The sequence below is a fragment of the Schistocerca serialis genome, chromosome 4 (assembly GCF_023864345.2).
Source record: "Schistocerca serialis cubense isolate TAMUIC-IGC-003099 chromosome 4, iqSchSeri2.2, whole genome shotgun sequence".
Taxonomy (NCBI): Eukaryota; Metazoa; Arthropoda; class Insecta; order Orthoptera; family Acrididae; genus Schistocerca; species Schistocerca serialis.
In genome coordinates, this window is record NC_064641.1 from 6,335,613 (window position 1) to 6,359,354 (window position 23,742).

Sequence of the window (23,742 nt, forward strand, 5' to 3'; positions counted from 1 at the left end):
GGTCCACATTTGTCTATGAACGAATCCCGTGAAATGAAACTTACCTCCATCACAAACATGACAAAAGTATAAAATCACATGAAAGAATATAGTGATTTATAAAAGACTGCCTCTAATGTTCTTAGTTTTGAAAAAAATTATATAATAGGATAGATAAAAAAAATCTACTCACCAAGCGACAACATAACACACACATAAAAGACAGTTGAAACTGGCAAGCTTTCATATTTTGTGTGTGTGTTCTGTCACCGCTTGGTGAGTAGATTTTTATCTATCCTATTAACTAATTTTTTCAGTAATTGATTGTTTTTGTTGTTCTTAGTTCTGAGTATAACATTCCACACAAAGTAGTCAAAGTAAATCTACAATGAAGTTTAACTCATATACTCACATTTTCTAAAGGCATTCTGTCATGGTTGAACATAGTAAATCGCTGCCAATCAGTGGAGAGTTTCAGAGACGAACGGTGTTCACCCAGGCCGTACATACTGCTGCCACCTGGCAGCAGCATTGATGCTTGCAGAAACTGGTCAGCGAAGGTCAGTGTGTTTATACCGAATTTCAGTCTGCAACAGGAGAGTGAATTTGATTCTAATTACTAAACAAAAAGAAAAGAAATATCACATTGCATTTCTATCCTAAAGCAGCAGTTAAATGTAATTGGATAAATAATAAATATACTCACCAAGTGACAGCAAGAGAACACGCATATAAAAAAGGGTTTTACATATGCAAGCTTTTGAAGCCAGTAGCTCCTTCTTCTGGCAGAAGGGGAAAGAAGAGGGGTGAAGGAAAAGGGCTGAAGGGGTCTAGGAAAAGGGTTAGAGTTCGGGAACGTCACCCAGAACCCCAGGTCAGTGGAGACTTACAGACAGGATGAGAAAAAAAGACTGATTGTTGGGGGGCTGCACCAGTTGAGATATGGAAACCTGAGAGCTTAAAGGTGGAACAGGGTAATACGCACAACAGAGATTACTGCTAAAACATTGTGTAGGAGTTAATAAGAGTGAAGTGCTAAGTGCACTGTATGCCACAGAGGACGGAGAAAACTAGACAGGTCAGAAAATTAAAAATGTGGAAAACTAAAACAGAGTGAAGAAAGGAGTAGTTATTGTGAAGAAATGCTGAGACAGAAAAAATTAATGTAAATTAAGGCCAGGTGGGTGGCAAGAGCCATGGGCATGTTGTAGTGGTAGTTCCCACCTGCATAATTCTGAGAAACTGGTGTCTGGGGAAAGAGCCCAGGTGGTGTGTGTGGTGAGTCAGGCACTGAGGTCACTGAACTAGGCTGGAGGAGTAATTACATCCAATAAGGGAGACTGTAAAGAGTCTGCATCTAAACAAATACATTTGCCTCGAATGCCGAAGCTGTACGGGAGGGAACGTTTGACACGGAAAGTATGGGAACTGTCCAAATGTATGTACTGTTGTTTGTTAGTAGTTTTAATGTGGACAGAAGTGTGCTGCGGGTCTTCCAGCGAGGATGAGATCAACATGAAGGAAAGTGGCGCTGGATTCATAACAGAGCCACATATGTACTGGCAACACACACTATCCTGTTGCAGAGCGTGCTCTACAGCAAGACAGCTGTGACCTCAGCACCTGTTTCACCACACACGCCATCTGGATTCTTCCTCCACAAACCAGTTTCTCAGAACTCCACAGGTGGGAACTAGAGTTACGTATCCTCGGTTCTGACCATCCACCAGGGATTTCTTCACAGTAACTACTCCTTTCTTCACTCCGTTTTAGCTTCCTACATCTTTCACTTCCTGACCTGTCTGTTTTTCGCCATCCCCCTCCCTCCTCTGTTACATACAACGCAGTTAGCTTTTCACTCTTATTAACTCGTGCATAGTGTTTTAGCAGTAATCACTGTTGTGTGTATTACCCTGTTCCACCTTTAAGATCTCAGGTTTCCATATCTCAACTGGTGCAGTCACCAACAATCAGTCTTTCCTTCTCATACCATCCGGTAAGTTTCCCTTAACCTGAGGTGCTGGGTGACTTTTCTGAACTCCAGTCCTTTTCCCTAAACCTCTACAGTCCTTTTCCTTCAACCCCCCTTCCTTCCCCTTCAACCCTTCTGCCGGAAGAAGGAGCCACTGGCTCTGAAAGCTTGCATCCCTCTTTTATATGTGTGGTCTCCTCCTGCTGCTTGGTGAGTACATTTGTTATCTATCCAGTCACATTGTGTTATCAAAAATTAATTATTTTTGTTATTATGCTAAAGCAACAGTTAATTCAGATCAACAATGGTGTGCATTTAGAAACAGTCGGCCACTGCCATGTTGCAGTGCTGACTGGCGTCACTGAGGCTACTCGATCATTATGACAGCATAAGACAGGAGAGTCTGTATTCGGTGACAGTACAGCAAGCATCTACCAGCAGCAAGCAGAGCGGCACCAGGCAAAGGGCGATGGTTGAGCGGTTGGGCAGGAAAGAAACTTTTGAAATTGCTGAACTTGTGGATTACCAGTAGAGCCAAGATAAATATTTCTCCAGTGGTCATGCAGTAGGCCTTTTTTATGCAATTCTGTGATCTGGTCACGGATTGCAAGGTCGACTGCAGCAGTCTTTCGGTGAGCAAGTGTAAGTTTAGACGGTGTTTCTCGTGGACTTCACTGCACCCCTGTTGCTCTGCTTGCAACTGGCTTACTACTTTTCCATAAGACATTGTACAGTGTTCCCATTTTCGTAACCAGCAGCTCACTCCAGGAATACAGTTTGAGATATTGTCCTGAATGAAAAAGGAGGATAAGTAATTATAGTTTTTATAATACAGTTTTCAATACCTTTTATGTGTAAGATTATTTAGTGACCATCTGTAACATAATCTTGACCTGAGTGCTTTTCAATGTAATCTTACTTCTTCAAACCTGTAAACTTAGACTTGTTTGTTATGTTTTGCATGTCTGGATAAAGTAACTGCAGAAAACATTTCATGTTAAATTATTTATTTGAAATGTTATTATACTTTTATAAATTTTGTGGATCCACACTCTAAATGGATTATCCTATTAATAAATACAAAGCTTCAGTGGAGTTAAACCATAGTCTATATTAACTTTGACAATTGCGAGACTGATCACAGTGGCACTCTTTTTATGTGTTTACCCCAGCCAACCACTTCCTTGCTTCTTGTAAGTTAAATTCTTACTGTTTCACTGGTAGCAGAGCATGTTTTGTTTGGGATTTTTGTGCCACTATTGATGGTGTTATGGTCATAGCCAAATACTGTTTTGTCTTGCACTATTTTAGACATGGCAGTCAGGGAAGTTTGACTGTGACTGGTAGTCATAACAGCGGTTGCCATTTCGAGTCATAACAGCAGCTGTCTCGCCCTTTCAAATATTTACTTTTTGCTGAATTCATTCAAAATCATGGAAGTGTACATGATCAATTCCTTAACAATGTAGGAACAGATAGATTGGTACTTACCATAAAATGGACATGTTAAGCTGTAGACAAGCACACTTAAAACACACATACATAGAGCTTCCAGCCACAGCCTTCATCAGTAAAGAGAGACACACACACCATTCACACACACAAACAAGCACACCTCACGCACATGACCACCAACTCCAGCATTTCGGGCTGGAATGCATCTATTACGTGGGATGCAAGCAGCAATCTGGAGGGGGTGTGGAAGAGGAAGGGATAGCAGTGCATGGGTGGGGAGAGAGACAAACGGTGTCTGGTGGAGTGTGCAGGGACCTGAATGCCAACAGATGCAGTGTCAGGAAGTTTTGGGACAGGGAGTTGGGGGAAAAAGGAGAGGAATGGGGAAAGACGGGAGGATGCATTCACAGAGGGCTGCAAATAAACAAGATGGGAGATGAGAATGGGGAGGAGATGATAGGACAAAGGGAGTGGAAACTGTTGTGTTGAGTGGAGGGTGTGGGAACAGTTTGTTACCATAGATTGAGGCTGGGATTATTACGCAAGCAGAGAATGTATTGTATTGATAACTCCCTTCTGCGGTGTTCAGAAAAGCTGGTGGTAGAGGGAAGCATCCAGATGGCTCCAGTAGTGAGGCAGCCATTGAAATCAAGTGTGTTATGTTCAGCTGCATGTTGTGCCACAGCATGGTCTACTTTGCTCTTGGCCACAGTTTGGTGGTGGCTGTTCATCCTTATTCATTGATGATATCTTCATGATCTGGACTCAGGGCCAAGAAATCCTATCTTCGTTCCTTCACAACCTCAACAGCTTCTCTCCCACCCACTTCACATGGTCCTTCTCAAGCCAGCGTGCCACCTTCCTAAATGTTGACCTCCTCCTCTCTGATGGTTCTGTCCACACCTCTGTCCACATTAAACCCACCAACACCAACAGTACCTGAATTTTGACTGCTGTCATTCCTTTCACAGTAAAAAATTCATTCCACACAGCCTAGCCACCCAGGGACAGCATATCTGCAGTGACAAAAACTACCTTGCTCAGTATGCTGAGGGTCTCAACAAGGCCTTCACAGACAGGCACTATCCTCCCAACCTCACCCGCAAACAGATCTCCCATGCCATTTCCCCTGACACCTGGAATCCTCCCACCACCTCCAAGAACCACCCACAAAGGAGTGTCCCCTTCATCACCCAGTACCACCCTGGACTGGAACAACTGAAACACATCCTTCGCCAGGGCTTTGATTACCTATCATCACGCCCTGGAATGAGGGACATCCTACCCCTCCTGAAGTGGTTTTTCATCACCCACTCAACCTCCAACAACATCGTAGTCCTCCTAGTCCATCCTTATGTCACACCAAATCCCAACACCATGCCACAAGGATTATATCTCTGTGGAAGACCCAGGTGCAAAACCTACCCAATCCACCCTCCCGGCACTTCCTATTCTGGTCCAGTCATAAGTTTATCCTACCACATCAGGGTCTAGGCCACCCGTGAAAGCAGTCATGTCAATTACCAGCTCTGCTGCAATCACTGGACAGCTTTTTGTATTGGTATGACTACCAACGAGCGGTTCTCCAGGATGAACAGCCACCACCAAACTGTGGCCAAGAGCAAAGTAGATGACCCCGTTTCACAACATGCAGCTGAACATAACACACTTGATTTCAACGGCTGCTTCACTACCAGAGCCATCTGGATGCTTCCCTCCACCACCAGCTTTTCTGAACAGTGCAGATGGGTGTTATCCTTGCAATACATTTTCTGCTCTGGTAATTATCCCAGCCTCAACCTACAGAAACACACCTTCCCCACACCCTCCACCCAAGTTTCCACCCCATCTGTCCTGTTATCTCCTCCCCATTCTCACCTCCCATCTTATTTGTGGCCCTCTGCCAATGTAGCTGTACATCTTTCCCCATTCCTCTCCTTTTACCCCATCTTCCTGTCCCAAAACTTTCTTGACGCTGTGTCTGTTGGCATTCTAGCCCCTGCACACTCTACCAGACACTGTTCATCTCTCTCTCCATCCACACACTGCTATCCCCTCCCCCGCCCCATTTCTGCTTGTTTCCCATGTGATAGTTGCATTTCAGCCTGAGGTGCTGGAGTCGGCAGTCATGTGTGTATGGTGTGCTTGCTTGTGTGTGTGAATGGTGTGCGTGTGTGTGTGTGTGTGTGTGTGTGTGTGTGTCTTTACTGATGAGGCTGTGGCCAAAAGCTTTGTGTATGTGTCTGTTAAGTGTGCCTGTCTGCAACTTAACGTGTCTTCTTTACAGTACGTAGCAATCTGTCTTTTCCTACATTGTTGATATTCCTACCTGGAGTTTCCATTGTTTGATCAATTACTTATCTGTGTGAACTGGTATGTTGTATATGAAACATTTCATATATCCCAGAGAGCAAAATTAAAGCTGAAAGAAAATTGCTGAGTAATATATTGAACCTAGTAACCTGAACATGTGATATGTAAGCTCAAAATTCATACAGTGACAACAATGTTTTGAAACAGAGCATACCTCCAGTAACCACTCTTACGGATTGCACCATTTACAGGGCTATTACAAATGATTGAAGCGATTTCATAAATTCACTGTAGCTCCATTCATTGACATATGGTCACGACACACTACAGATACGTAGAAAAACTCGTAAAGTTTTGTTCGGCTGAAGCCGCACTTCAGGTTTCTGCCGCCAGAGCGCTAGAGAGCACAGTGAGACAAAATGGAGACATGAGCCGAGAAAGCATATGTCGTGCTTGAAATGCACTCACATCAGTCAGTCATAACAGTGCAACGACACTTCAGGACGAAGTTCAACAAAGATCCACCAACTGCTAACTCCATTCGGCGATGATATGCGCAGTTTAAAGCTTCTGGATGCCTCTGTAAGGGGAAATCAACGGGTCGGCCTGAAGTGAGCAAAGAAACGGTTGAACGCGTGCGGGCAAGTTTCACGCGTAGCCCGCGGAAGTCGACGAATAAAGCAAGCAGGGAGCTAAACGTACCACAGCCGACGGTTTGGAAAATCTTACGGAAAAGGCTAAAGCAGAAGCCTTACCGTTTACAATTGCTACAAGCCCTGACACCCGATGACAAAGTCAAACGCTTTGAATTTTCGGCGCGGTTGCAACAGCTCATGGAAGAGGATGCGTTCAGTGCGAAACTTGTTTTCAGTGATGAAGTGACATTTTTTCTTAATGGTGAAGTGAACAGACACAATGTGCGAATCTGGGCGGTAGAGAATCCTCATGCATTCGTGCAGCAAATTCGCAATTCATCAAAAGTTAACGTGTTTTGTGCAATCTCACGATTTAAAGTTTACGGCCCCTTTTTCTTCTGCGAAAAAAACGTTACAGGACACGTGTATCTGGACATGCTGGAAAATTGGCTCATGTCACAACTGGAGACCGACAGCGCCGACTTCATCTTTCAACAGGATGGTGCTCCACCGCACTTCCATCATGATGTTCGGCATTTCTTAAACAGGAGATTGGAAAACCGATGGATCGGTCGTGGTGGAGATCATGATGAGCAATTCATGTCATGGCCTCCACGCTCTCCCGACGTAACCCCATGCGATTTATTTCTGTGGGGTTATGTGAAAGATTCAGTGTTTAAACCTCCTCTACCAAGAAACGTGCCAGAACTGCGAGCTCGCATCAACGATGCTTTCGAACTCATTGATGGGGACATGCTGCGCCGAGTGTGGGAGGAACTTGATTATCGGCTTGATGTCTGCCGAATCACTAAAGGGGCACATATCGAATATTTGTGAATGCCTAAAAAAACTTTTTGAGTTTTTGTATGTGTGTGCAAAGCATTGTGAAAATATCTCAAATAATAAAGTTATTGTAGAGCTGTGAAATCGCTTCAATCATTTGTAATAACCCTGTATATATCAACGCACATTGGCCAGTAGTCTTACTGATACATGGATTAGACTTTGTTGTAGTACTTGTACTGCCAAACTCTACATGGCAAAACTGAAACACAAGTATTTGACTCTGCAACAGTACATCATTAAAAATTAAAAAAAAAAAATCCATTAAAGCTGGAATATAAGAGGTAACTACACTCCTGGAAATTGAAATAAGAACACCGTGAATTCATTGTCCCAGGAAGGGGAAACTTTATTGACACATTCCTGGGGTCAGATACATCACATGATCACACTGACAAAACCACAGGCACATAGACACAGGCAACAGAGCATGCACAATGTCGGCACTAGTAAAGTGTATATCCACCTTTCGCAGCAATGCAGGCTGCTATTCTCCCATGGAGACGATCGTAGAGATGCTGGATGTAGTCCTGTGGAACGGCTTGCCATGCCATTTCCACCTGGCGCCTCAGTTGGACCAGCGTTCGTGCTGGACGTGCAGACCGCGTGAGACGACGCTTCATCCAGTCCCAAACATGCTCAATGGGGGACAGATCCGGAGATCTTGCTGGCCAGGGTAGTTGACTTACACCTTCTAGAGCACGTTGGGTGGCACGGGATACATGCGGACGTGCATTGTCCTGTTGGAACAGCAAGTTCCCTTGCCGGTCTAGGAATGGTAGAACGATGGGTTCGATGACGGTTTGGATGTACTGTGCGCTATTCAGTGTCCCCTCGACGATCACCAGTGGTGTATGGCCAGTGTAGGAGATCGCTCCCCACACCATGATGCTGGGTGTTGGCCCTGTGTGCCTCGGTCGTATGCAGTCCTGATTGTGGCGCTCACCTGCACGGCGCCAAACACGCATACGACCATCATTGGCACCAAGGCAGAAGCGACTCTCATCGCTGAAGACGACACGTCTCCATTCGTCCCTCCATTCACGCCTGTCGCGACACCACTGGAGGCGGGCTGCACGATGTTGGGGCGTGAGCGGAAGACGGCCTAACGGTGTGCGGGACCGTAGCCCAGCTTCATGGAGACGGTTGCGAATGGTCCTCGCCGATACCCCAGGAGCAACAGTGTCCCTAATTTGCTGGGAAGTGGCGGTGCGGTCCCCTACGGCACTGTGTAGGATCCTACGGTCTTGGCGTGCATCCGTGCGTCGCTGCGGTCCGGTCCCAGGTCGACGGGCCCGTGCACCTTCCGCCGACCACTGGCGACAACATCGATGTACTGTGGAGACCTCACGCCCCACGTGTTGAGCAATTCGGCGGTACGTCCACCCGGCCTCCCGCATGCCCACTATACGCCCTCGCTCAAAGTCCGTCAACTGCACATACGGTTCACGTCCACGCTGTCGCGGCATGCTACCAGTGTTAAAGACTGCAATGGAGCTCCGTATGCCACGGCAAACTGGCTGACACTGACGGCGGCGGTGCACACATGCTGCGCAGCTAGCGCCATTCGACGGCCAACACCGCGGTTCCTGGTGTGTCCGCTGTGCCGTGCGTGTGATCATTGCTTGTACAGCCCTCTCGCAGTGTCCGGAGCAAGTATGGTGGGTCTGACACATCGGTGTCAATGTGTTCTTTTTTCCATTTCCAGGAGTGTATAACAATATTAAAGCATAGCTGCTACTCACTATATAGCGGAGATGCTGAGTCGCAGATAGGCACTACAAAAAGACTGTCACAAAATACGCTTTCAGCCAACAAAGCCTTTGTCAAAAATACACACAAAGAGTTGCATTTGTATGTGTGTGTGTGTGTGTGTGTGTGTGTGTGTGTGTGTGTGTGGTCTATTTTTGATAAAGGCCTTGTTGGCAAAAGATTATTTTGTGGCAGTCTTTTCATTGTGCCTATCTGCGACTCAGCACCTCCACTATATGGTGAGTAGCAACTATCCTTTTCGTAATATTGTTACATTCCATCCTGGACTTTCCATTGTTTGAAACGTAACTATAATTCATTTCCAATGGGTGGAGAGGCAATAGTGACAAGTCCATTTGCTGGCTGACTTTACTACAAACTGTTTCAAACCAGCTGAACCACTGCAGTCCATGCAAGTCTGTAAGTTAGGACAGAATGATTGTTTTCGTTAAAAAAAATTCACATATTCAGCAATTTGGCACTTTTGAACATATACAGACATATTCTACAGTCCTCTCTGAAGTATAGGGTAAAGGATGCTTTCAATTATATCACATGTTAGGGCATCATCTTCCTCCATTTGTGTAGGGAGTGCAGTAAGAGTGATAGCTGAAAAGTGTCTGTGCATGCTGTAACCAATTCAGTATTCTTTTCCTCGAGATCCCTAGGGGAGTGATACATAAGGCAATAGTATATTCATAGTTACTTTACTTAACACTGGTCCTTGAAAATTTGTAAATGGGTTTCTGCACGTTAGTTGGTGTACATTTTCTAGAATTTGCCAGTTCAGGTTTTTCAGCATCTCCATGATGATCTCCCATAGGTCAGACAATCATGTAAAAATTCATACTACCTTTCTTGGTGAACATTCTATATCCCCTGAGAGTCCTATTTGGTGTGAATCCCACAAACTTCAGAAATATTCTAGGATGGCTCACATAAGTGTCTTGTCATAAGCAGTCTCTTATGAACTTAATTTTTCCCAGTATCCCATCTAAGTGTACTACCTACTCTACCTAAGTCTGAGCTTATGTGATCATTCCTTTTTATAACCCTGCAAATTGTTACAACCAGATATTTGTATGAGTAACTGATACAATTGTGACTTGTTCATACTGTAACATAAAATACTATTTTTTTGGAAGAATAAACCACCATTTGGCTGCATATTACTGTATTTTTTTTCCTGCACACTCTATGTTTTGGCCTTTGCGCCATTATCGAGTACGATGCTAAAAGTTCTTAGACTATCAACATGTCATATCTGGTACTCAGCCCAAATCAGGTAAACAAGACTAGAACATGTCTTTAAGCCATAACTATTAAATAAATATACATATATATAATTAAATACTTGATAAATCTTTAATAGTTACATTTTAAAGGCATGTGCTAGTCTCGTTTACCTGCTTTGGGCTGAGTACCAGATATGACATATTAATGGTCTAAGGACTTTTAGCATTGTACTCGATAATGGCATAAAAGCTGAAATCTAAGTAGTACAGATGAAAAATACATTAATATACAGTCAAATGGCAGTTTATTCTTTCAAAAATAGTGTATGACTGTGGCCAAGCATAAAGAAAACTTCATATAATGTTAAATTTTTGTTTTGTTTTGTGAAGTGCATAGTTTACATTTCTGAATATTTAAGTAAGTTACCAGTCCTTGCAATGATCTGAAATCTTATTTAAATCTGACTGAATTCTGGGCAACTTTCGTTGGACAGTACTTCATTATAGATAATTGCATCACCTGCAAAAAGTCAGATTTCTATTAATATTGTCAGCCAAGTCATTAAAATACAATATAAAGAACATGGATCCCAACAAAATTCCATAGGGCACCCCCTCTCCCCCCAAAATAAATTACTTCTATATCTCTCGAATGACTCTCCATCCAAGATAACATGCTGCACTCTCCCTATCAAGAAGTCCGCAATCAAACCACAAATCTGATTTGATAACACGTACATCATATTTCTGTTAACAAGTTTGATGTGGCACCAAGTTAAATGTTTTTTAAATGTCAAGAAACACTGCATTTATCTGATTACATGATATCATGTAAGAAAAGCTCCATATGGATTTCCACGAAAAAATCATTGCATACAAGATGTGATGTTGCAGGTATGACTCGGTGCTACTCTCTTCTGTTGAACTGTATTCAACCATGTAAGGCTACTGTACCCTACATCTATTTGAACCTGCTTACTGCGGTAAGATAGTCTCCTTCTACAGTTTTTACCCCCTCCCCCCAACGCTTCCCTCCACTACCAAATTAGCTACTCCTTGATGCTTTAAAGCAGGGTGGCCAAGAATTCAGTTCATGAACCATGCCCTGGTCCACGTGTCATAACATACAGCCAGCTGCACACTTCCCCTACTGCCATGCCATCCTGTCTTTGTGAAAGGAGGGGGAAACTGTGAACATACCATATTTAGATGGCAATGCAGTCACACTGCACATGACTTGGTTTCATATTGCATATTTCTCAATAACATATATCACAAACAAAACAAATTTTCAGTATTATTTATTTTTGGTGCACTGAAGACATAATATAATTTTTATCCAGTAGAAACTGTCAGCATATGGGCAGATGCAGACAACCTCAGAGATTTTCACACTCAGGTTGCCACATAATCATGACTTATTTGATTTCATAACCAAAAAAGAGTCTTTCACATAGGTCGACCAAAATATTTTAGCACTTTTGCAACCTTGTTAAGGAGACACAGAAACTGCAAGAGGAAAAAAAAGTAGACTCCTGGGTAGTTTTAATGCAGATCAATCAGCTAACAGAACAGTGGTTCTTTCAACTTAAACAGGAAATAGTCTCTAAAACAGCTCAAAAACAAATGTAAGACTGACAGTGACCTCAAAATGTTTAGAAAATTAACCTTGCAACTCTTTCAAGGCCACAATGAATTCTTCAAGCCTTGCAATTTCTTTAATGAAAGTGAGCTTAGGGAACTTGACTGTTGTCACAATTTTTCCATTCTGCATTGCAATTTTCTTTTTAAACACATCCTCATAAATCTAGAAATAACTCATTTCTCATCTTGTAGAGTCTAACTATAGACAGTGTGCAGTCAAGTCCACTTAAAATGTGAGGTCTGCAATCTATTCCAGGCGTTCTAATTTTCATTCGTGCACTCCCTTTCCCTCTTAATAAATTCAACAATAGCAGATTTTAAATTTTAAAAAAATCATTCCAGACATGCCCTTTGACTTAACCATTGTACTTTGCAGTACTATATAAAATCTCCATACTCTTCATTCAATTCCACCAGTGGAATAACGCATGGGGCTTAAGAAATTTTACTATTTGTACCACCTATTTCTACACATGCTGCATACCTGCAAATTTAGCACAAAGTGCTTCCCGATGAATCCTGTCTGTCTATCACTGGAATGTTATGCTCTTTCATTGTCAGCTAAATTTTTAAATTCTTTCTGCATGGTATTGTAATGTCATTTCATAGCACATTTGCAATACTTGTTGATTATGTGGCTGCAAAATAGGTATTGAGAATTCTCATGCCTCTCTTCTCCCATTCCCATTCATTTTACAGGACTGTGACGACAAGTTTCTAGACTATCTCTTTTTGTGCAAACAGCCGCTGGGCCTGTGAATGTCCTTCATACCACACACAAATAGCAAAGGATACACAGCACTAACACCATGATTCTGCTGAACTGACAAAAGTTGTGCAAGTCAAAAAATGCCATACTGTAATACTAAATGGTATGTCACACTGTACCAGGCAGTTCCAAGAATGGTTTAGCAAAGCTGAGACTGGTTGAGCCTTGGTCTGCAGGCAGCCCGCCCATCTGGCTACCGAGGGGTTCGGCCCACCATGGCCAGCTCTGCCTTAGAGTGTGTTCCATCAACCAATCCCTTTTTTTAGTTACATTGTGCCATAAACTTCTTATCTAATATACCCAATTAATCTTCAACATTCTTCTGACGTACTACGAGGGTGGTTTGGAAAGTTCTCGGAATGGAATACAGAAAAAGTACTTACATCATGGAAACTTTTTATTTTTCAATGTAGTCTCCTTGCAGATTAATGCACTTGGTCCAAAGATGTTCCAGTGCCTTGATCCCACCTCAAAAATGAGTTTACTCCACACCTGCAAAATAGTGGTCAACTCCGGCTATCAATTCTTCATTTGAAGTGAACCTTTGTCCACCAAAAAAAATTTTCAGTTTTGGGGAGAGATGGAAGCTGATGGAGCCATTTCAGGTGAACAAGGCAGGTGTCGCAACAATTCATACCTTAGTTCATGTAATTTTGCCACGGTGATGGCACATGTGAGCAGGCGTGCATTGTCTTGATGTAAGATCACTTTGTTCCTTGCTAAACCTATCCTTTTTTTCACGTATCTTTCGTTGCAAATTGTCCAGGAGGTTAGGATAGTATTCTCCAGTAACTGTTTGCCGAGTAGGGAGATAATCTACAAACAGAATCCCCTTCGCATCCCCGAACACTGATGCCGCTACCTTTCCCACCAAAGGAATTGTCTTTGCTTTCTTTGGTGGCACATAATCAGCAAGTTTCCACTGCTTTGACTGTTGTTTTGTCTCTGAAGTATAGTAGTGCACCCAAGTTTCACCTGTGGTCACAAACTGGTGCAAAAATCTTGTTCGTTTCTCCCAAAACGGGCCAAACATTGTTCCGATATGTCCATTCTCGTGCGTTTTTAATCCAGCATCAAGAGTCACAGCACCCATCTTGTAGATAGTTTTTTTTCATTTGTAATTCTTCAGTTAAAATTTGATATACCCTTTCAGATGACATCTGGCAAACGTGAGCAATGTCACGCACTTTCAACCGGTGATCACCCATGACCGTTTTGTTCACTTTTGCAGTGATCCCTGGGTTTAGTGACACATCTTGGCAATCACTCCGCGGATCATGCTCCAAGCTCTCCCGACCAGATTTAAATTCATTTCTCCACTTAGTAACAGTTGAATATGAAGGAGCAGAGTCCCCCAGTGTATTCTGGAAATCGGCACGAAGGTCCTTTGCTTTCATACCTTTCTTTAAGAAGTACTTAACCACTGCTCAAATCTCGATTTTTTTCCGTCTTTGCAAATACTACACGAGAACAACAGAGCCACGCCACCGCCACAGCTCTCTTCCGAGAGCACTGACACGGGACGTGTTTACATGCAACAGTCCAATGAATATCACACGAACAACTTGTTGCGCTAGTGCTGACCTCTCATGGTGATTCCGAGAACTTTTGAAACCGCCCTTGTACATTTCCAAATTTTCTATTAACAATATTAATGTTGTTCAAATTATTTTCTCCAGTGACAGACCATTGGGTAGGTGTGAAAGTATCATGGACACTTAGTTATGTATAATGGAGAAAAATTCATTTTCTGTACAGCCCCTTTTGTACTTGGTGCTAAATCACAGAAAACCTAAATCAGGATGGCTGGACACGGGTTTGAACTGTCATCCTCACAAGTGCAAGTGTAGTGTGCTAACCACATTGTCTGGTACTGGGCTGGAGCCAATTAGTTGTCAGTTATATTCGAGCACACTGACTGTAGGGAGTCACTTGTGCCAATGAAGTAGAACAGGTAGTCGTAACTTTTATTGCACAGTGAATACACCTGTCGAATAAAATGTTCTAGGGCCTCCAGCTGCATCAAGTGTTTAAAATACTATGAGCTTTTGACCGAGCTCTCCTTGGCTATTTTCAAGTGGAACAACTGCTGACGGGCACCTGGTGCGCATTCTTAGAATTTGTTGTTGTTATTGTTCTGGTCTTCAGTCTGCAGACTGGTTTGGTGAAGTTCTTCAAATCAGTCTATCCTGTGCAAGCCCCCTCATCTCCAGATAACAACTGTGACCTACTCTTTCTGAATCTGCTTACCGTACTTAAACGTTGGTCTCCTCCTACCATTTTTACCCCTCATACTTCCCTACATCATCAAATTGAAGATTTCTTGATATGTCAGGGTGTGTCCTATAAATTTCTCTCTTCTTTTAGTCAAACTGTGCCATAAATTTTCTTATGCAATTTGATTCAGTATTTCATCATTATTTACTCAATCTGTCCATCTAATCTTTAGTACCACACTTCAAAAGCTTTTATTCTCTTCTTGTCCAACTGCTCATTGCTCTAGTTTCACTTCTGTACAAGGCTACACTTCAGAAAAATACTTCCTAACATGTAGATCAATATGTCAACAAATTCCTCTTTTTCAGGAATTCTTTTCTTGATATAGCTAGTCTGTGTTTTATATCTTATCTGCTTCAGCCATCAACAGTTATTTTGCAGTCCAAATAGCAAATCTGCTCTACTACTTTTAGCAACCAAATTCCTAATCTGACTGACTCAGCATTGTCTGATTTAATATGACTACTTTCCATTGCCCTTGCTTTACTTTTGTTGATGTTCATCTTATAACCTCTATTAAATATGCTATCCATTACATTTAACTACACTTCCAAGTCATTCAAAATTTCTCGTAGGTTTCCCGCACAGTTTGCTCAATGAACAGATTGTATAATGTTGGGGATAAGCTACATATAACCTTGTCTCACTACCTTCTCAATCACTGCTTCTTTGACTCCTGTAACTACATTCTGGTTTCTTAATAAGCTGTAAATATTCTTTTGCCCTCTGTATTTTAGCCCTGCTATCTTCAGAACTTCAAAGTGTATTCCAGTCGACACTGTGCCCTGCTTGTACAGTGAAATGTGTAGTGCACTAGCTTACAAGAAAGGGAGCTATAGCAGACCCAGGTGGAATCTGCATGGCTTATTAACGATTGTGGGGTGGTACACCTGTCAGTTTGAGTGTGATTTTTAGACAGTTTCCCATGCTCATTTAGGCAAATGCTGTGCTGGACCTCAAACTCTGCTTCACAGAATACATTACACAAACAGTTAAAATACGATAATACACAGAACAACCTACCACAATCTGTAGGCAGATGAAGCACACAAATTACCTCCCTTAAGATATCTTGATGACTGTAGTGTCAGGAAGGGCATCCGGCCACAAAGTTGAATAATAATTTAAATTTGCAGATCCTGAAAAAGTGGACCTCATACTAGATGGATAAATGCTAGGGAAAAGAAGAAGGAGAAGATCCCAGTAAAAACTGTCAACATTCTTTCAATACAATCATTAACTGGTTAACAAGTTTAACACAATAATGGCTTTAACTTGCAATCCATAAATATCCACCAATAAAAGTGCCACATCTAAGACATAGTATCTATCACAAAGAGGAATTTAGGGAATTAAAGGACTACCTCAATGAGGGAGTTGTTTGTCACAGACATAAAATCAGGATGATACCCTTCACTGATGACACAGCAGTACTCACCATACGTGAACAGGATTCGACTTAGGTACTTAACGAAACAGACTGTATATTAACTGATGCCCCTAATATACACTAAACAAAAAGTAAATTAAGGTAAAAGTGTGTGTAGCACATGAACCCGTGGTACACATCTAAATTTTATTCTTGAATGCAGGGCTGTTTAAGTGGTGGATGAACTGTATTACTTAAGAAGTGGAATAGACAAAAACAGACATAGTGCCAGGTACTGCACAAGACATAAAGGACTACCTACAAAAATAAGCAGCTGCTGACTTCGAATTATATGAGTCCTGAGATCAGAAAATGTTTATGAAAAGCTATATGTAGCGTGCAGCTCTGTACAGGCACAAAACTGTGGACGATGGAGAAACAGGAATGAAATGCATTTAAAATATACTGTAACAGCGGGCTGCGCAAGTTAGTGAGTAAAAAATTCATAATACAGAACATAATTAACTCAGGGAATAGACCAGCTGGGCACATATTATGACACGAATCTGTGTTACAAAATGTAGTTAAAGGGGCTATGGAATAGGCAGGTCTCGGTAGACTGTCAATGATGTGGGATGCAGCAGAAATGCTGAAATGAAGAAGATAGCTGGCAAGTCACAGGGCTGGGTACCAGCACTGAAACAGCCTTAGAGATGATGATTGAATGTACAGATGCACCACAACATCTGGAAGATTTTAGCTCAAGTGAGAGGCCTGTGAGCTAGGATTATGGTGGGGCATCTTCAAGAGGATGGTGTATGACAGAACTAGGCCTTGGAACTGAAGGAATAGATACTGCTGACCATAAAAAGGACATGCATTACCATAGCACAATATACTGTGGGATGGCATAAGGCATCCAGGCTTCTTTCATATATTTATTAGAGCCACGAGAAACAATTTCCCCTGTACGAGTCATTCAGCCAGTTTTACATTTAGCCATGTTACAATTTTTATACATATGCCGAATAAGATCCGAGTGGTTTTTTTTTTACCGCCTTAGCCATTTTCCTGGACAGCATCATGCAATGTTAAGAACAGTCAATCAAAAGGTTTCCTGCTGTTTATGTGATGGAATTTGGAGACTGCAAGAAGCTTCTCAATCTTTCTTATATTGGCCCTCCGCAAGAAATGATGCTCTTCTAGCCCTGGCACAGCTTTGGGTAGGGATTTTCAGTTTTCCAAAGCAAGACCTTTATAAGACACTGCCTAATGAATTTTCCTGTTTCCAAACTTTCCCTGCCAGGAAACAACTAGGGAAGCTACTGTAACACTGGCTAGTGGTGTCCGTAATCTCCTCAGGCAAGACTTCCAATATACCATTTCCAAGTAAGAGGCAGGAGCAAAGTTGGGCCATCTGACACATAAGAATTGCTTAGTACCATCCTATGGAAGCCACTATGGGTCTCCACATCCCATTTACATTCCTGAGGGTGCCCACCACATCTTAGCCTCCCATTGAATACTTAGCTCTCAGAGTCCACCTGATGAACAATCAGCAATGTACAGCATATTACTGTTTCTCCACATGCCATACATAAAAACAAGTGAATTTCACAGAGACAGTGGGACGAGTTATAGATAAATTACGTGTGATGAGAAGAGGTGCTGTGTTTTCAGCATTGAAATGGAAAATAATTGGTAATGTCTGAAACATACAGCATATCCTGTGGTTGTGGTAATATTGGGACACGAGATCTTATTTTAAACTGCTGCCATCAAAGTGGACAGACTTAGCAGTTGCGAAGTAGCTGCCACACATTGCTTACTTTAGTTCTATTCATACACTGCACAGCCTCAGTTTGTGACTAGGCTGGAACACAAGGTAAATGCTTTTGATCACATTTTACACTTACGCAGTACTTTCTATAGTTCGCTCACCACCATTTTTTTCTCTTCAATGACATTGCAATTTTGAAATGAAGTTGTAGGGACATAAGAGTTCAGGCATCTGATTCTGGGTTTCATAGTTCTGCAAAAACTACTAAATATTACTGGTCATGGCTTTCTTTTCCAAATACGTTGTGTGTAGGTCTTTGTACTGTGAGTGGAAGAAGAGAGATTAGTTTCAATTCCCCACTACAAAGCACGGTGTATGCAGACTATTCTGTGATTGGTAGCTTAATACAAGCTGTTAAAACAACCCTTCGCTTTCCCTAACAGCTGAAGGGGAGTGTTGCCAACATTATTCCATAAAATAACCAAGTATTAGCGCAGTCCCTATTCATAAATTTTCCCCCAATCGACTGCTAATTCACTGCACTTTACACATTTGATGATCAGAAAATCGGACAGATAAAAGTCACAGATATGCGAATCACGACCACTTCTCCTCAAGAACAAAAAGCAAGCAACAGAATGGTTATAAACGTTGCATAATTACAATGTTCTGTTGGTCCACTTGTGCAACACATCAATGGTGGCTCCATTAAACTGCAGCCTGTAGTTTGGCTCAACAGACAGCAATTCTTCTGCAGGAACTTCTGGCACTGGTGGTTCATACCGAATATTGTTAGGATCAGAAACCTGAAATTCAAATTTCATGTAAGACATTTGGCTAAAAAATAACTGTATACTTTCCACATAAAGAACCAAGTTTTCAATATAAATGTTGCTTCTAAAAATTCTGCATCTTTGTAGCCCAACAAATGAGTTCCACATTTAATAAGACTGATAGTGATGGCATTTCATTTATAATGGAAGTCAAACACATTACTACATTATATCTATGGAAGTAAGAAATGCTTGAAAATTTAATATAATATGTGTAGATGACAGTCTACTCGCCAAATGGTAGTAGGAGAAAAAACATACAGAAGATATGGAAATGGGCAAGCTTTGGGAGCAGGTGGCTCCTTCTTCTGGCAGAATGGAAAGGAAGAGGGATGTAGGAAAAGAAATGGCGATGTTTAGGAAACAGGGACAGATACGGAATTACAAGCTCAAAAGCTTTCTGTTTTCTCAATAAAAATATTTTAATTTCTTTGTGAACCCATTATGTATACCTGTCTTCATGACTAACATCACAAAGATATGTCTAATGCAATTTTTAACTGCTTTTTTTGTCTTTTCCTCTCTCTTTCCCTCCTTGTAGCCCCCTACTTTTACATATATACTCTGCATGTCCCACTGTACCAGTTATTAGGGTTTCTTCCCATTCCATTCACATACAGAGTGCAGGAAGAATGATTGCCTCTGTGCATGCAGTAATTATCCTAATCTTAGCCTCACAATCTCTATGTGAGCACTCCACAGGGGATTGTAGTATATTCCTAGAGTCATCATTTAAAGAGAATTCTTAAAAAGCTTTGTTAGTACTCTTTCTAGTGATAGTTTATGTCTATTGTCCAGAGTCTGCCAGTTGAGTTCTTTCAACATCCCAGTGACTATCTCCCACGAATCAAACAAACTAGTGACCACTTGTACTGCTCTTCTTTGTGTATACTCAATACCCCCTGTTAGTCTTATTTGGTACAGGTGTTACACACTTGATCAATATTCTAGAAACAGTTACAGGAGTGATTTGTCAGTAATCTCCTTTGCAGACTGATTAAACTTCCCCAGTATTCTACCAATAAACTGAAGTCTATTGCCTGCTTTACTCACATTTGAGCCTATGTAATCATTCCATCTCATATCCCTACAAAGGGTCCCACACAGATATTTGTATAAGTAGGCCATTTGCAACAGTGACTCACTGATATTAGGCCTATACTCATAGGACACTACGTTTCTTCATTTTATGAAGTGCACAATTTTACACTTCTGAACATTTAAAGCAAGTTGCCAATCATTGCACCACTTCGAAATCTTATCAAACTCTGACTGAATATTTGTGCAGCTTCTTTCAGATAGTACTTCATTGTAGATGACTGCATCATCTGCAAAAAGTCTGAGGTTACAATTAATGTTGTCTGCAAGGTCATTAATACATAACATGAACAGAAGGGCACCAATAGACTTCCCTGGGGCACACCTGAAGTTACTTCTACATCTGACGATGACTCTCCATCCCAGATAACATGCACACATTTCACTTGATACCCTATACGATCATACTCTTGACAATAAGAGTACAAGTGGTACTGAGTCAAATGCTTTTCGGAAATAAAGAAATACTGCTTCTACCTAACTGCGTTGATCCAAAGCTCTCAGTATGTCATGTGAGAAAAGTGTGAGTTGGGTTTGAATCCATACTGGTTAACATTGAGGACATTCTGTTCAAGATAGCTCACAATGTTTGAGCTCATAATATGTTCTACTATTCCCTCCATGGATAGTGTTCAAGTTCACTTATCAGTCCTATGAGCTACCAAGACACGACACATTAAGTGAACAGCTGACTTGAAACATTATCTTCTTAATTAAAATAAACTTCAAGGGCTAGTTATAGTACTAAGATATACAATTCTTTTACAAAACATACCTTAATTCGCAACTTATTTTCTTTCCAGTGCTTTACATCAATTCGTAGAACAGGCACATCATTAGGATATGGTGATCGAAACATACGCTGTAAAAATACGACTCCTCCAGTTTGAGTTTCACTACTGTTGATTATTTTATAACTACCATAGTTTTGGGGATAAAAGCAGAATGGTATCCCCAAAGAAATACGTGTTTCGTTGATATTTCTATCAGACACGGATTTCCAGCAGCATCCCCTCTTGCGACAACCTTCTTCATTGGATCCGTCCTCTGGATAACAGTCAAACTTAAGACTGTTTTCAACTGAACATTGACTTACGGATGGAGCAGGCGGGTCCGGTAGATTCTTTGGTCTGCTTTTTGGGTGCAGAGTTTGGGCACGATGAGGCTGATAGCCTCGAATAGGAATATCAACATACGCAGGTGTTTTGCTATTTAGAATATCGAAACAGTGTAGTAAATACACTGCCGGAACAATAACGAAAATTCCAAACAGGAGCATAAAAACGAAATAAACTGCACAGTTTGACAAGTCGCATTTCCGCGAATGTCCTTCAGCGTGCGATTCTGTAGCTAAAGTATCATTGCCACATTTATTAAAATCAGCTGCTGACTCTCTACAGAACCCGGTGTCCTGGTCCGTTTGACAAATAGCTCTCGTTTCAATGTTCTGTTTTCCCCGGAACTTCCTAAAAAAATTCTTTAGTAAACCCTGCATGTTTTTTACTAGGCAACACAAGTAAGAGAAAATTATCACTTCTCCGATGTCATTTACGCTGACATAATTTCATGTAATGCCCTATGTACACCTCACATGATTGATAAACATGTAAAATATTTGTATACAATCATATGACTCCAGGCTCAGGCATACCAAACATGTACAATTGTCAATTGAGCTACAGTCACTGGTTTCGATACATATCGAAATCGAAATTAACTGTTACCAACATAGCGGTGTAGAGTTCCGTTCATACGCAACGATCTGTTTGCGCAAAAGACTGCACACATAATATCTGCGCAGATAGATCGTTGCGTATGAAGAGTATTTGTGTATAAATGAGATATGTGCAAACCAGGAAGTAGGCGTTGAAGGTTTGAGCGAAATCGCTCATATCTGTGGGTTCAAATCACATCTGCACAGACACACCGGAGCTGTGGACAGGAGATATCTGCAAATCCGGTGCTAAAACGTGTTTGAGGAAGTTATTTGTACAGTCAAGTGTTTCTCATCTGTTTGTGCAGAGTGAATTTTACAATGACAGATACCCGTCAGGCTTCTAGATAGTTCACTGCCGAGTTTATCGTAATGTGTAGGAGTTTTAGAGTCTGTTACGACGTTCGTGCCAACCGATGATGTCATTGTGTTCAGTAGTGCAGTGCTGTGTGTGTGTGTGTGTGTGTGTGTGTGTGTGTGTGTGTGTGTGTGTGTGTGTGTGTCAAACAGCTTCTGCGCCAATAATTTGTTTTATGGTCTTTTGTATTGCCTATTCTTTAACATAAGAATTTTTATATAATTTTGTTTGTTTCATGTTTTTATTTTTTATGTTTCCTTGAGTCCCAGTCTCTCAGGGATACAGTGTTAACGAGCGTCTTCTGTTTCACATCTTCCTGGGTTATACCCATTTTCACAACGTTTCACCTCCGAGTTTAACGTTCGCATTCGTACTCAACTTAGAGTAACTGGTTGTCCAATCCGTTCAGCATACACTGTTAGCTAAATAAAAAATATTGTTCCATGGAATCTCCAGACTCAGTTTTGTTCACACCAAAGAAAGGTCGGTTAACTCAAATCATGCTAATCTCAACAATTGATGACCCCGACATGATCTGGGCTGAACAAGAAGGTTGAATGACTAATGTGGAATTTATATATCATGCAAGATACAGACATGCTGACAGTGTGTAGACTAGCGATCGTTTTACCTCTATTTATTTATTTATTTATTTTGATTCAATATCAACTGATTACAAAGTTTTTTTGTTCCAGTCTTCTGGATAACTCAAAGCCTTACTTAATACAGTTACATATTATTGTCTGGCTTTATTATCTACAGACCTTTTTCTAAATTTCGTTGAGAGAACAATGTTACATATATGGACTGTACATAAAAACAAATTGCTATTACAATACGTAATTAAGAAATTTACAGTTTGTGACACAGTCCTCAGATCTGAGATTCAAATATTTACGGTTTGCGACACAGTCTAAGATCTGAGATTCATATATTTTTAGATAGATGGTCTTCCACCATACGAGTGTACTACATCGAGAAATTCATCTATTAAATACACAGGATTGTTTAGGAGCCATCATTTTAATTTATTTTCTAGTTCTTTAACGGGCAGTTTGGAGATATTAGGATGGAAGTAATTCAGTAGTTTTACACCTGCTTAGTGAGGACTTTTCCCATAATGTGTTGTTCTATGAGAGACACTGTGGGGTCTCTCTCTACCTCTAGTGCTGTGATCGTGTAGTTCTCTATTAAGCGTTTTCTTACTGTTTACTGCCATAATGATTATTTTAAGTTCATACGGGTTATGAACAGTTAGTGTTTTAAATTCTTTAAACAAATTTCTGCAGGACTCTCGGAACATTTCTTTCCCATAATTCTAAGTGCCTTCTTCTGTAGGATAAGTACACTTTTCATATTATCTTTTCTGTTGGCTCCCTGTAACTCTATCCCATAGCTTAGATGGGATTCAAATAGTGCAAAATATACTTGCCTCAGAGTGCTAATGTTACAAAAATGTGTCTGTTTTCTTAGTGCACATCTGGTAGTAGATAGCAATTGCAAATATCATTTACATGATCAGACCAGTTTAATTCTGCATCATGTGTCAGGCCAAGAAATTTGGTTGAGTATTCTTTTTTAGTGTATTCATCATCCATTAAAATATAGTTTCATGAGTTTTTTGGCTCCCAAGATCAAATTCAATTTAGAAATATTTATTTGTATTTAATTTTAGTTTGTTTACATTAAAATACAGCAGATCATGCTTGCTGCAGT

General features: G+C 41.2%; 1 protein-coding gene across 1 annotated transcript in view; it reads right to left on the reverse strand.

Moving 5' to 3' along the window:
- Window positions 1-21,620, reverse strand: part of LOC126473741 (lysosomal alpha-glucosidase-like) — a 134,026-nt gene extending 112,406 nt beyond the window's left edge. Inside the window, exons 1-3 of the mRNA XM_050100989.1 lie at window positions 20,730-21,620; window positions 18,687-18,829; window positions 392-566 (exon numbers count right to left, since the gene is read on the reverse strand). Of these exons, the coding sequence (XP_049956946.1) occupies window positions 392-566; window positions 18,687-18,829; window positions 20,730-21,449 (1,038 nt within the window). The 5' untranslated portion in view covers window positions 21,450-21,620. The remainder of the gene's footprint in view (window positions 1-391; window positions 567-18,686; window positions 18,830-20,729) is intronic.
- Window positions 21,621-23,742: the final 2,122 nt, after the last annotated feature.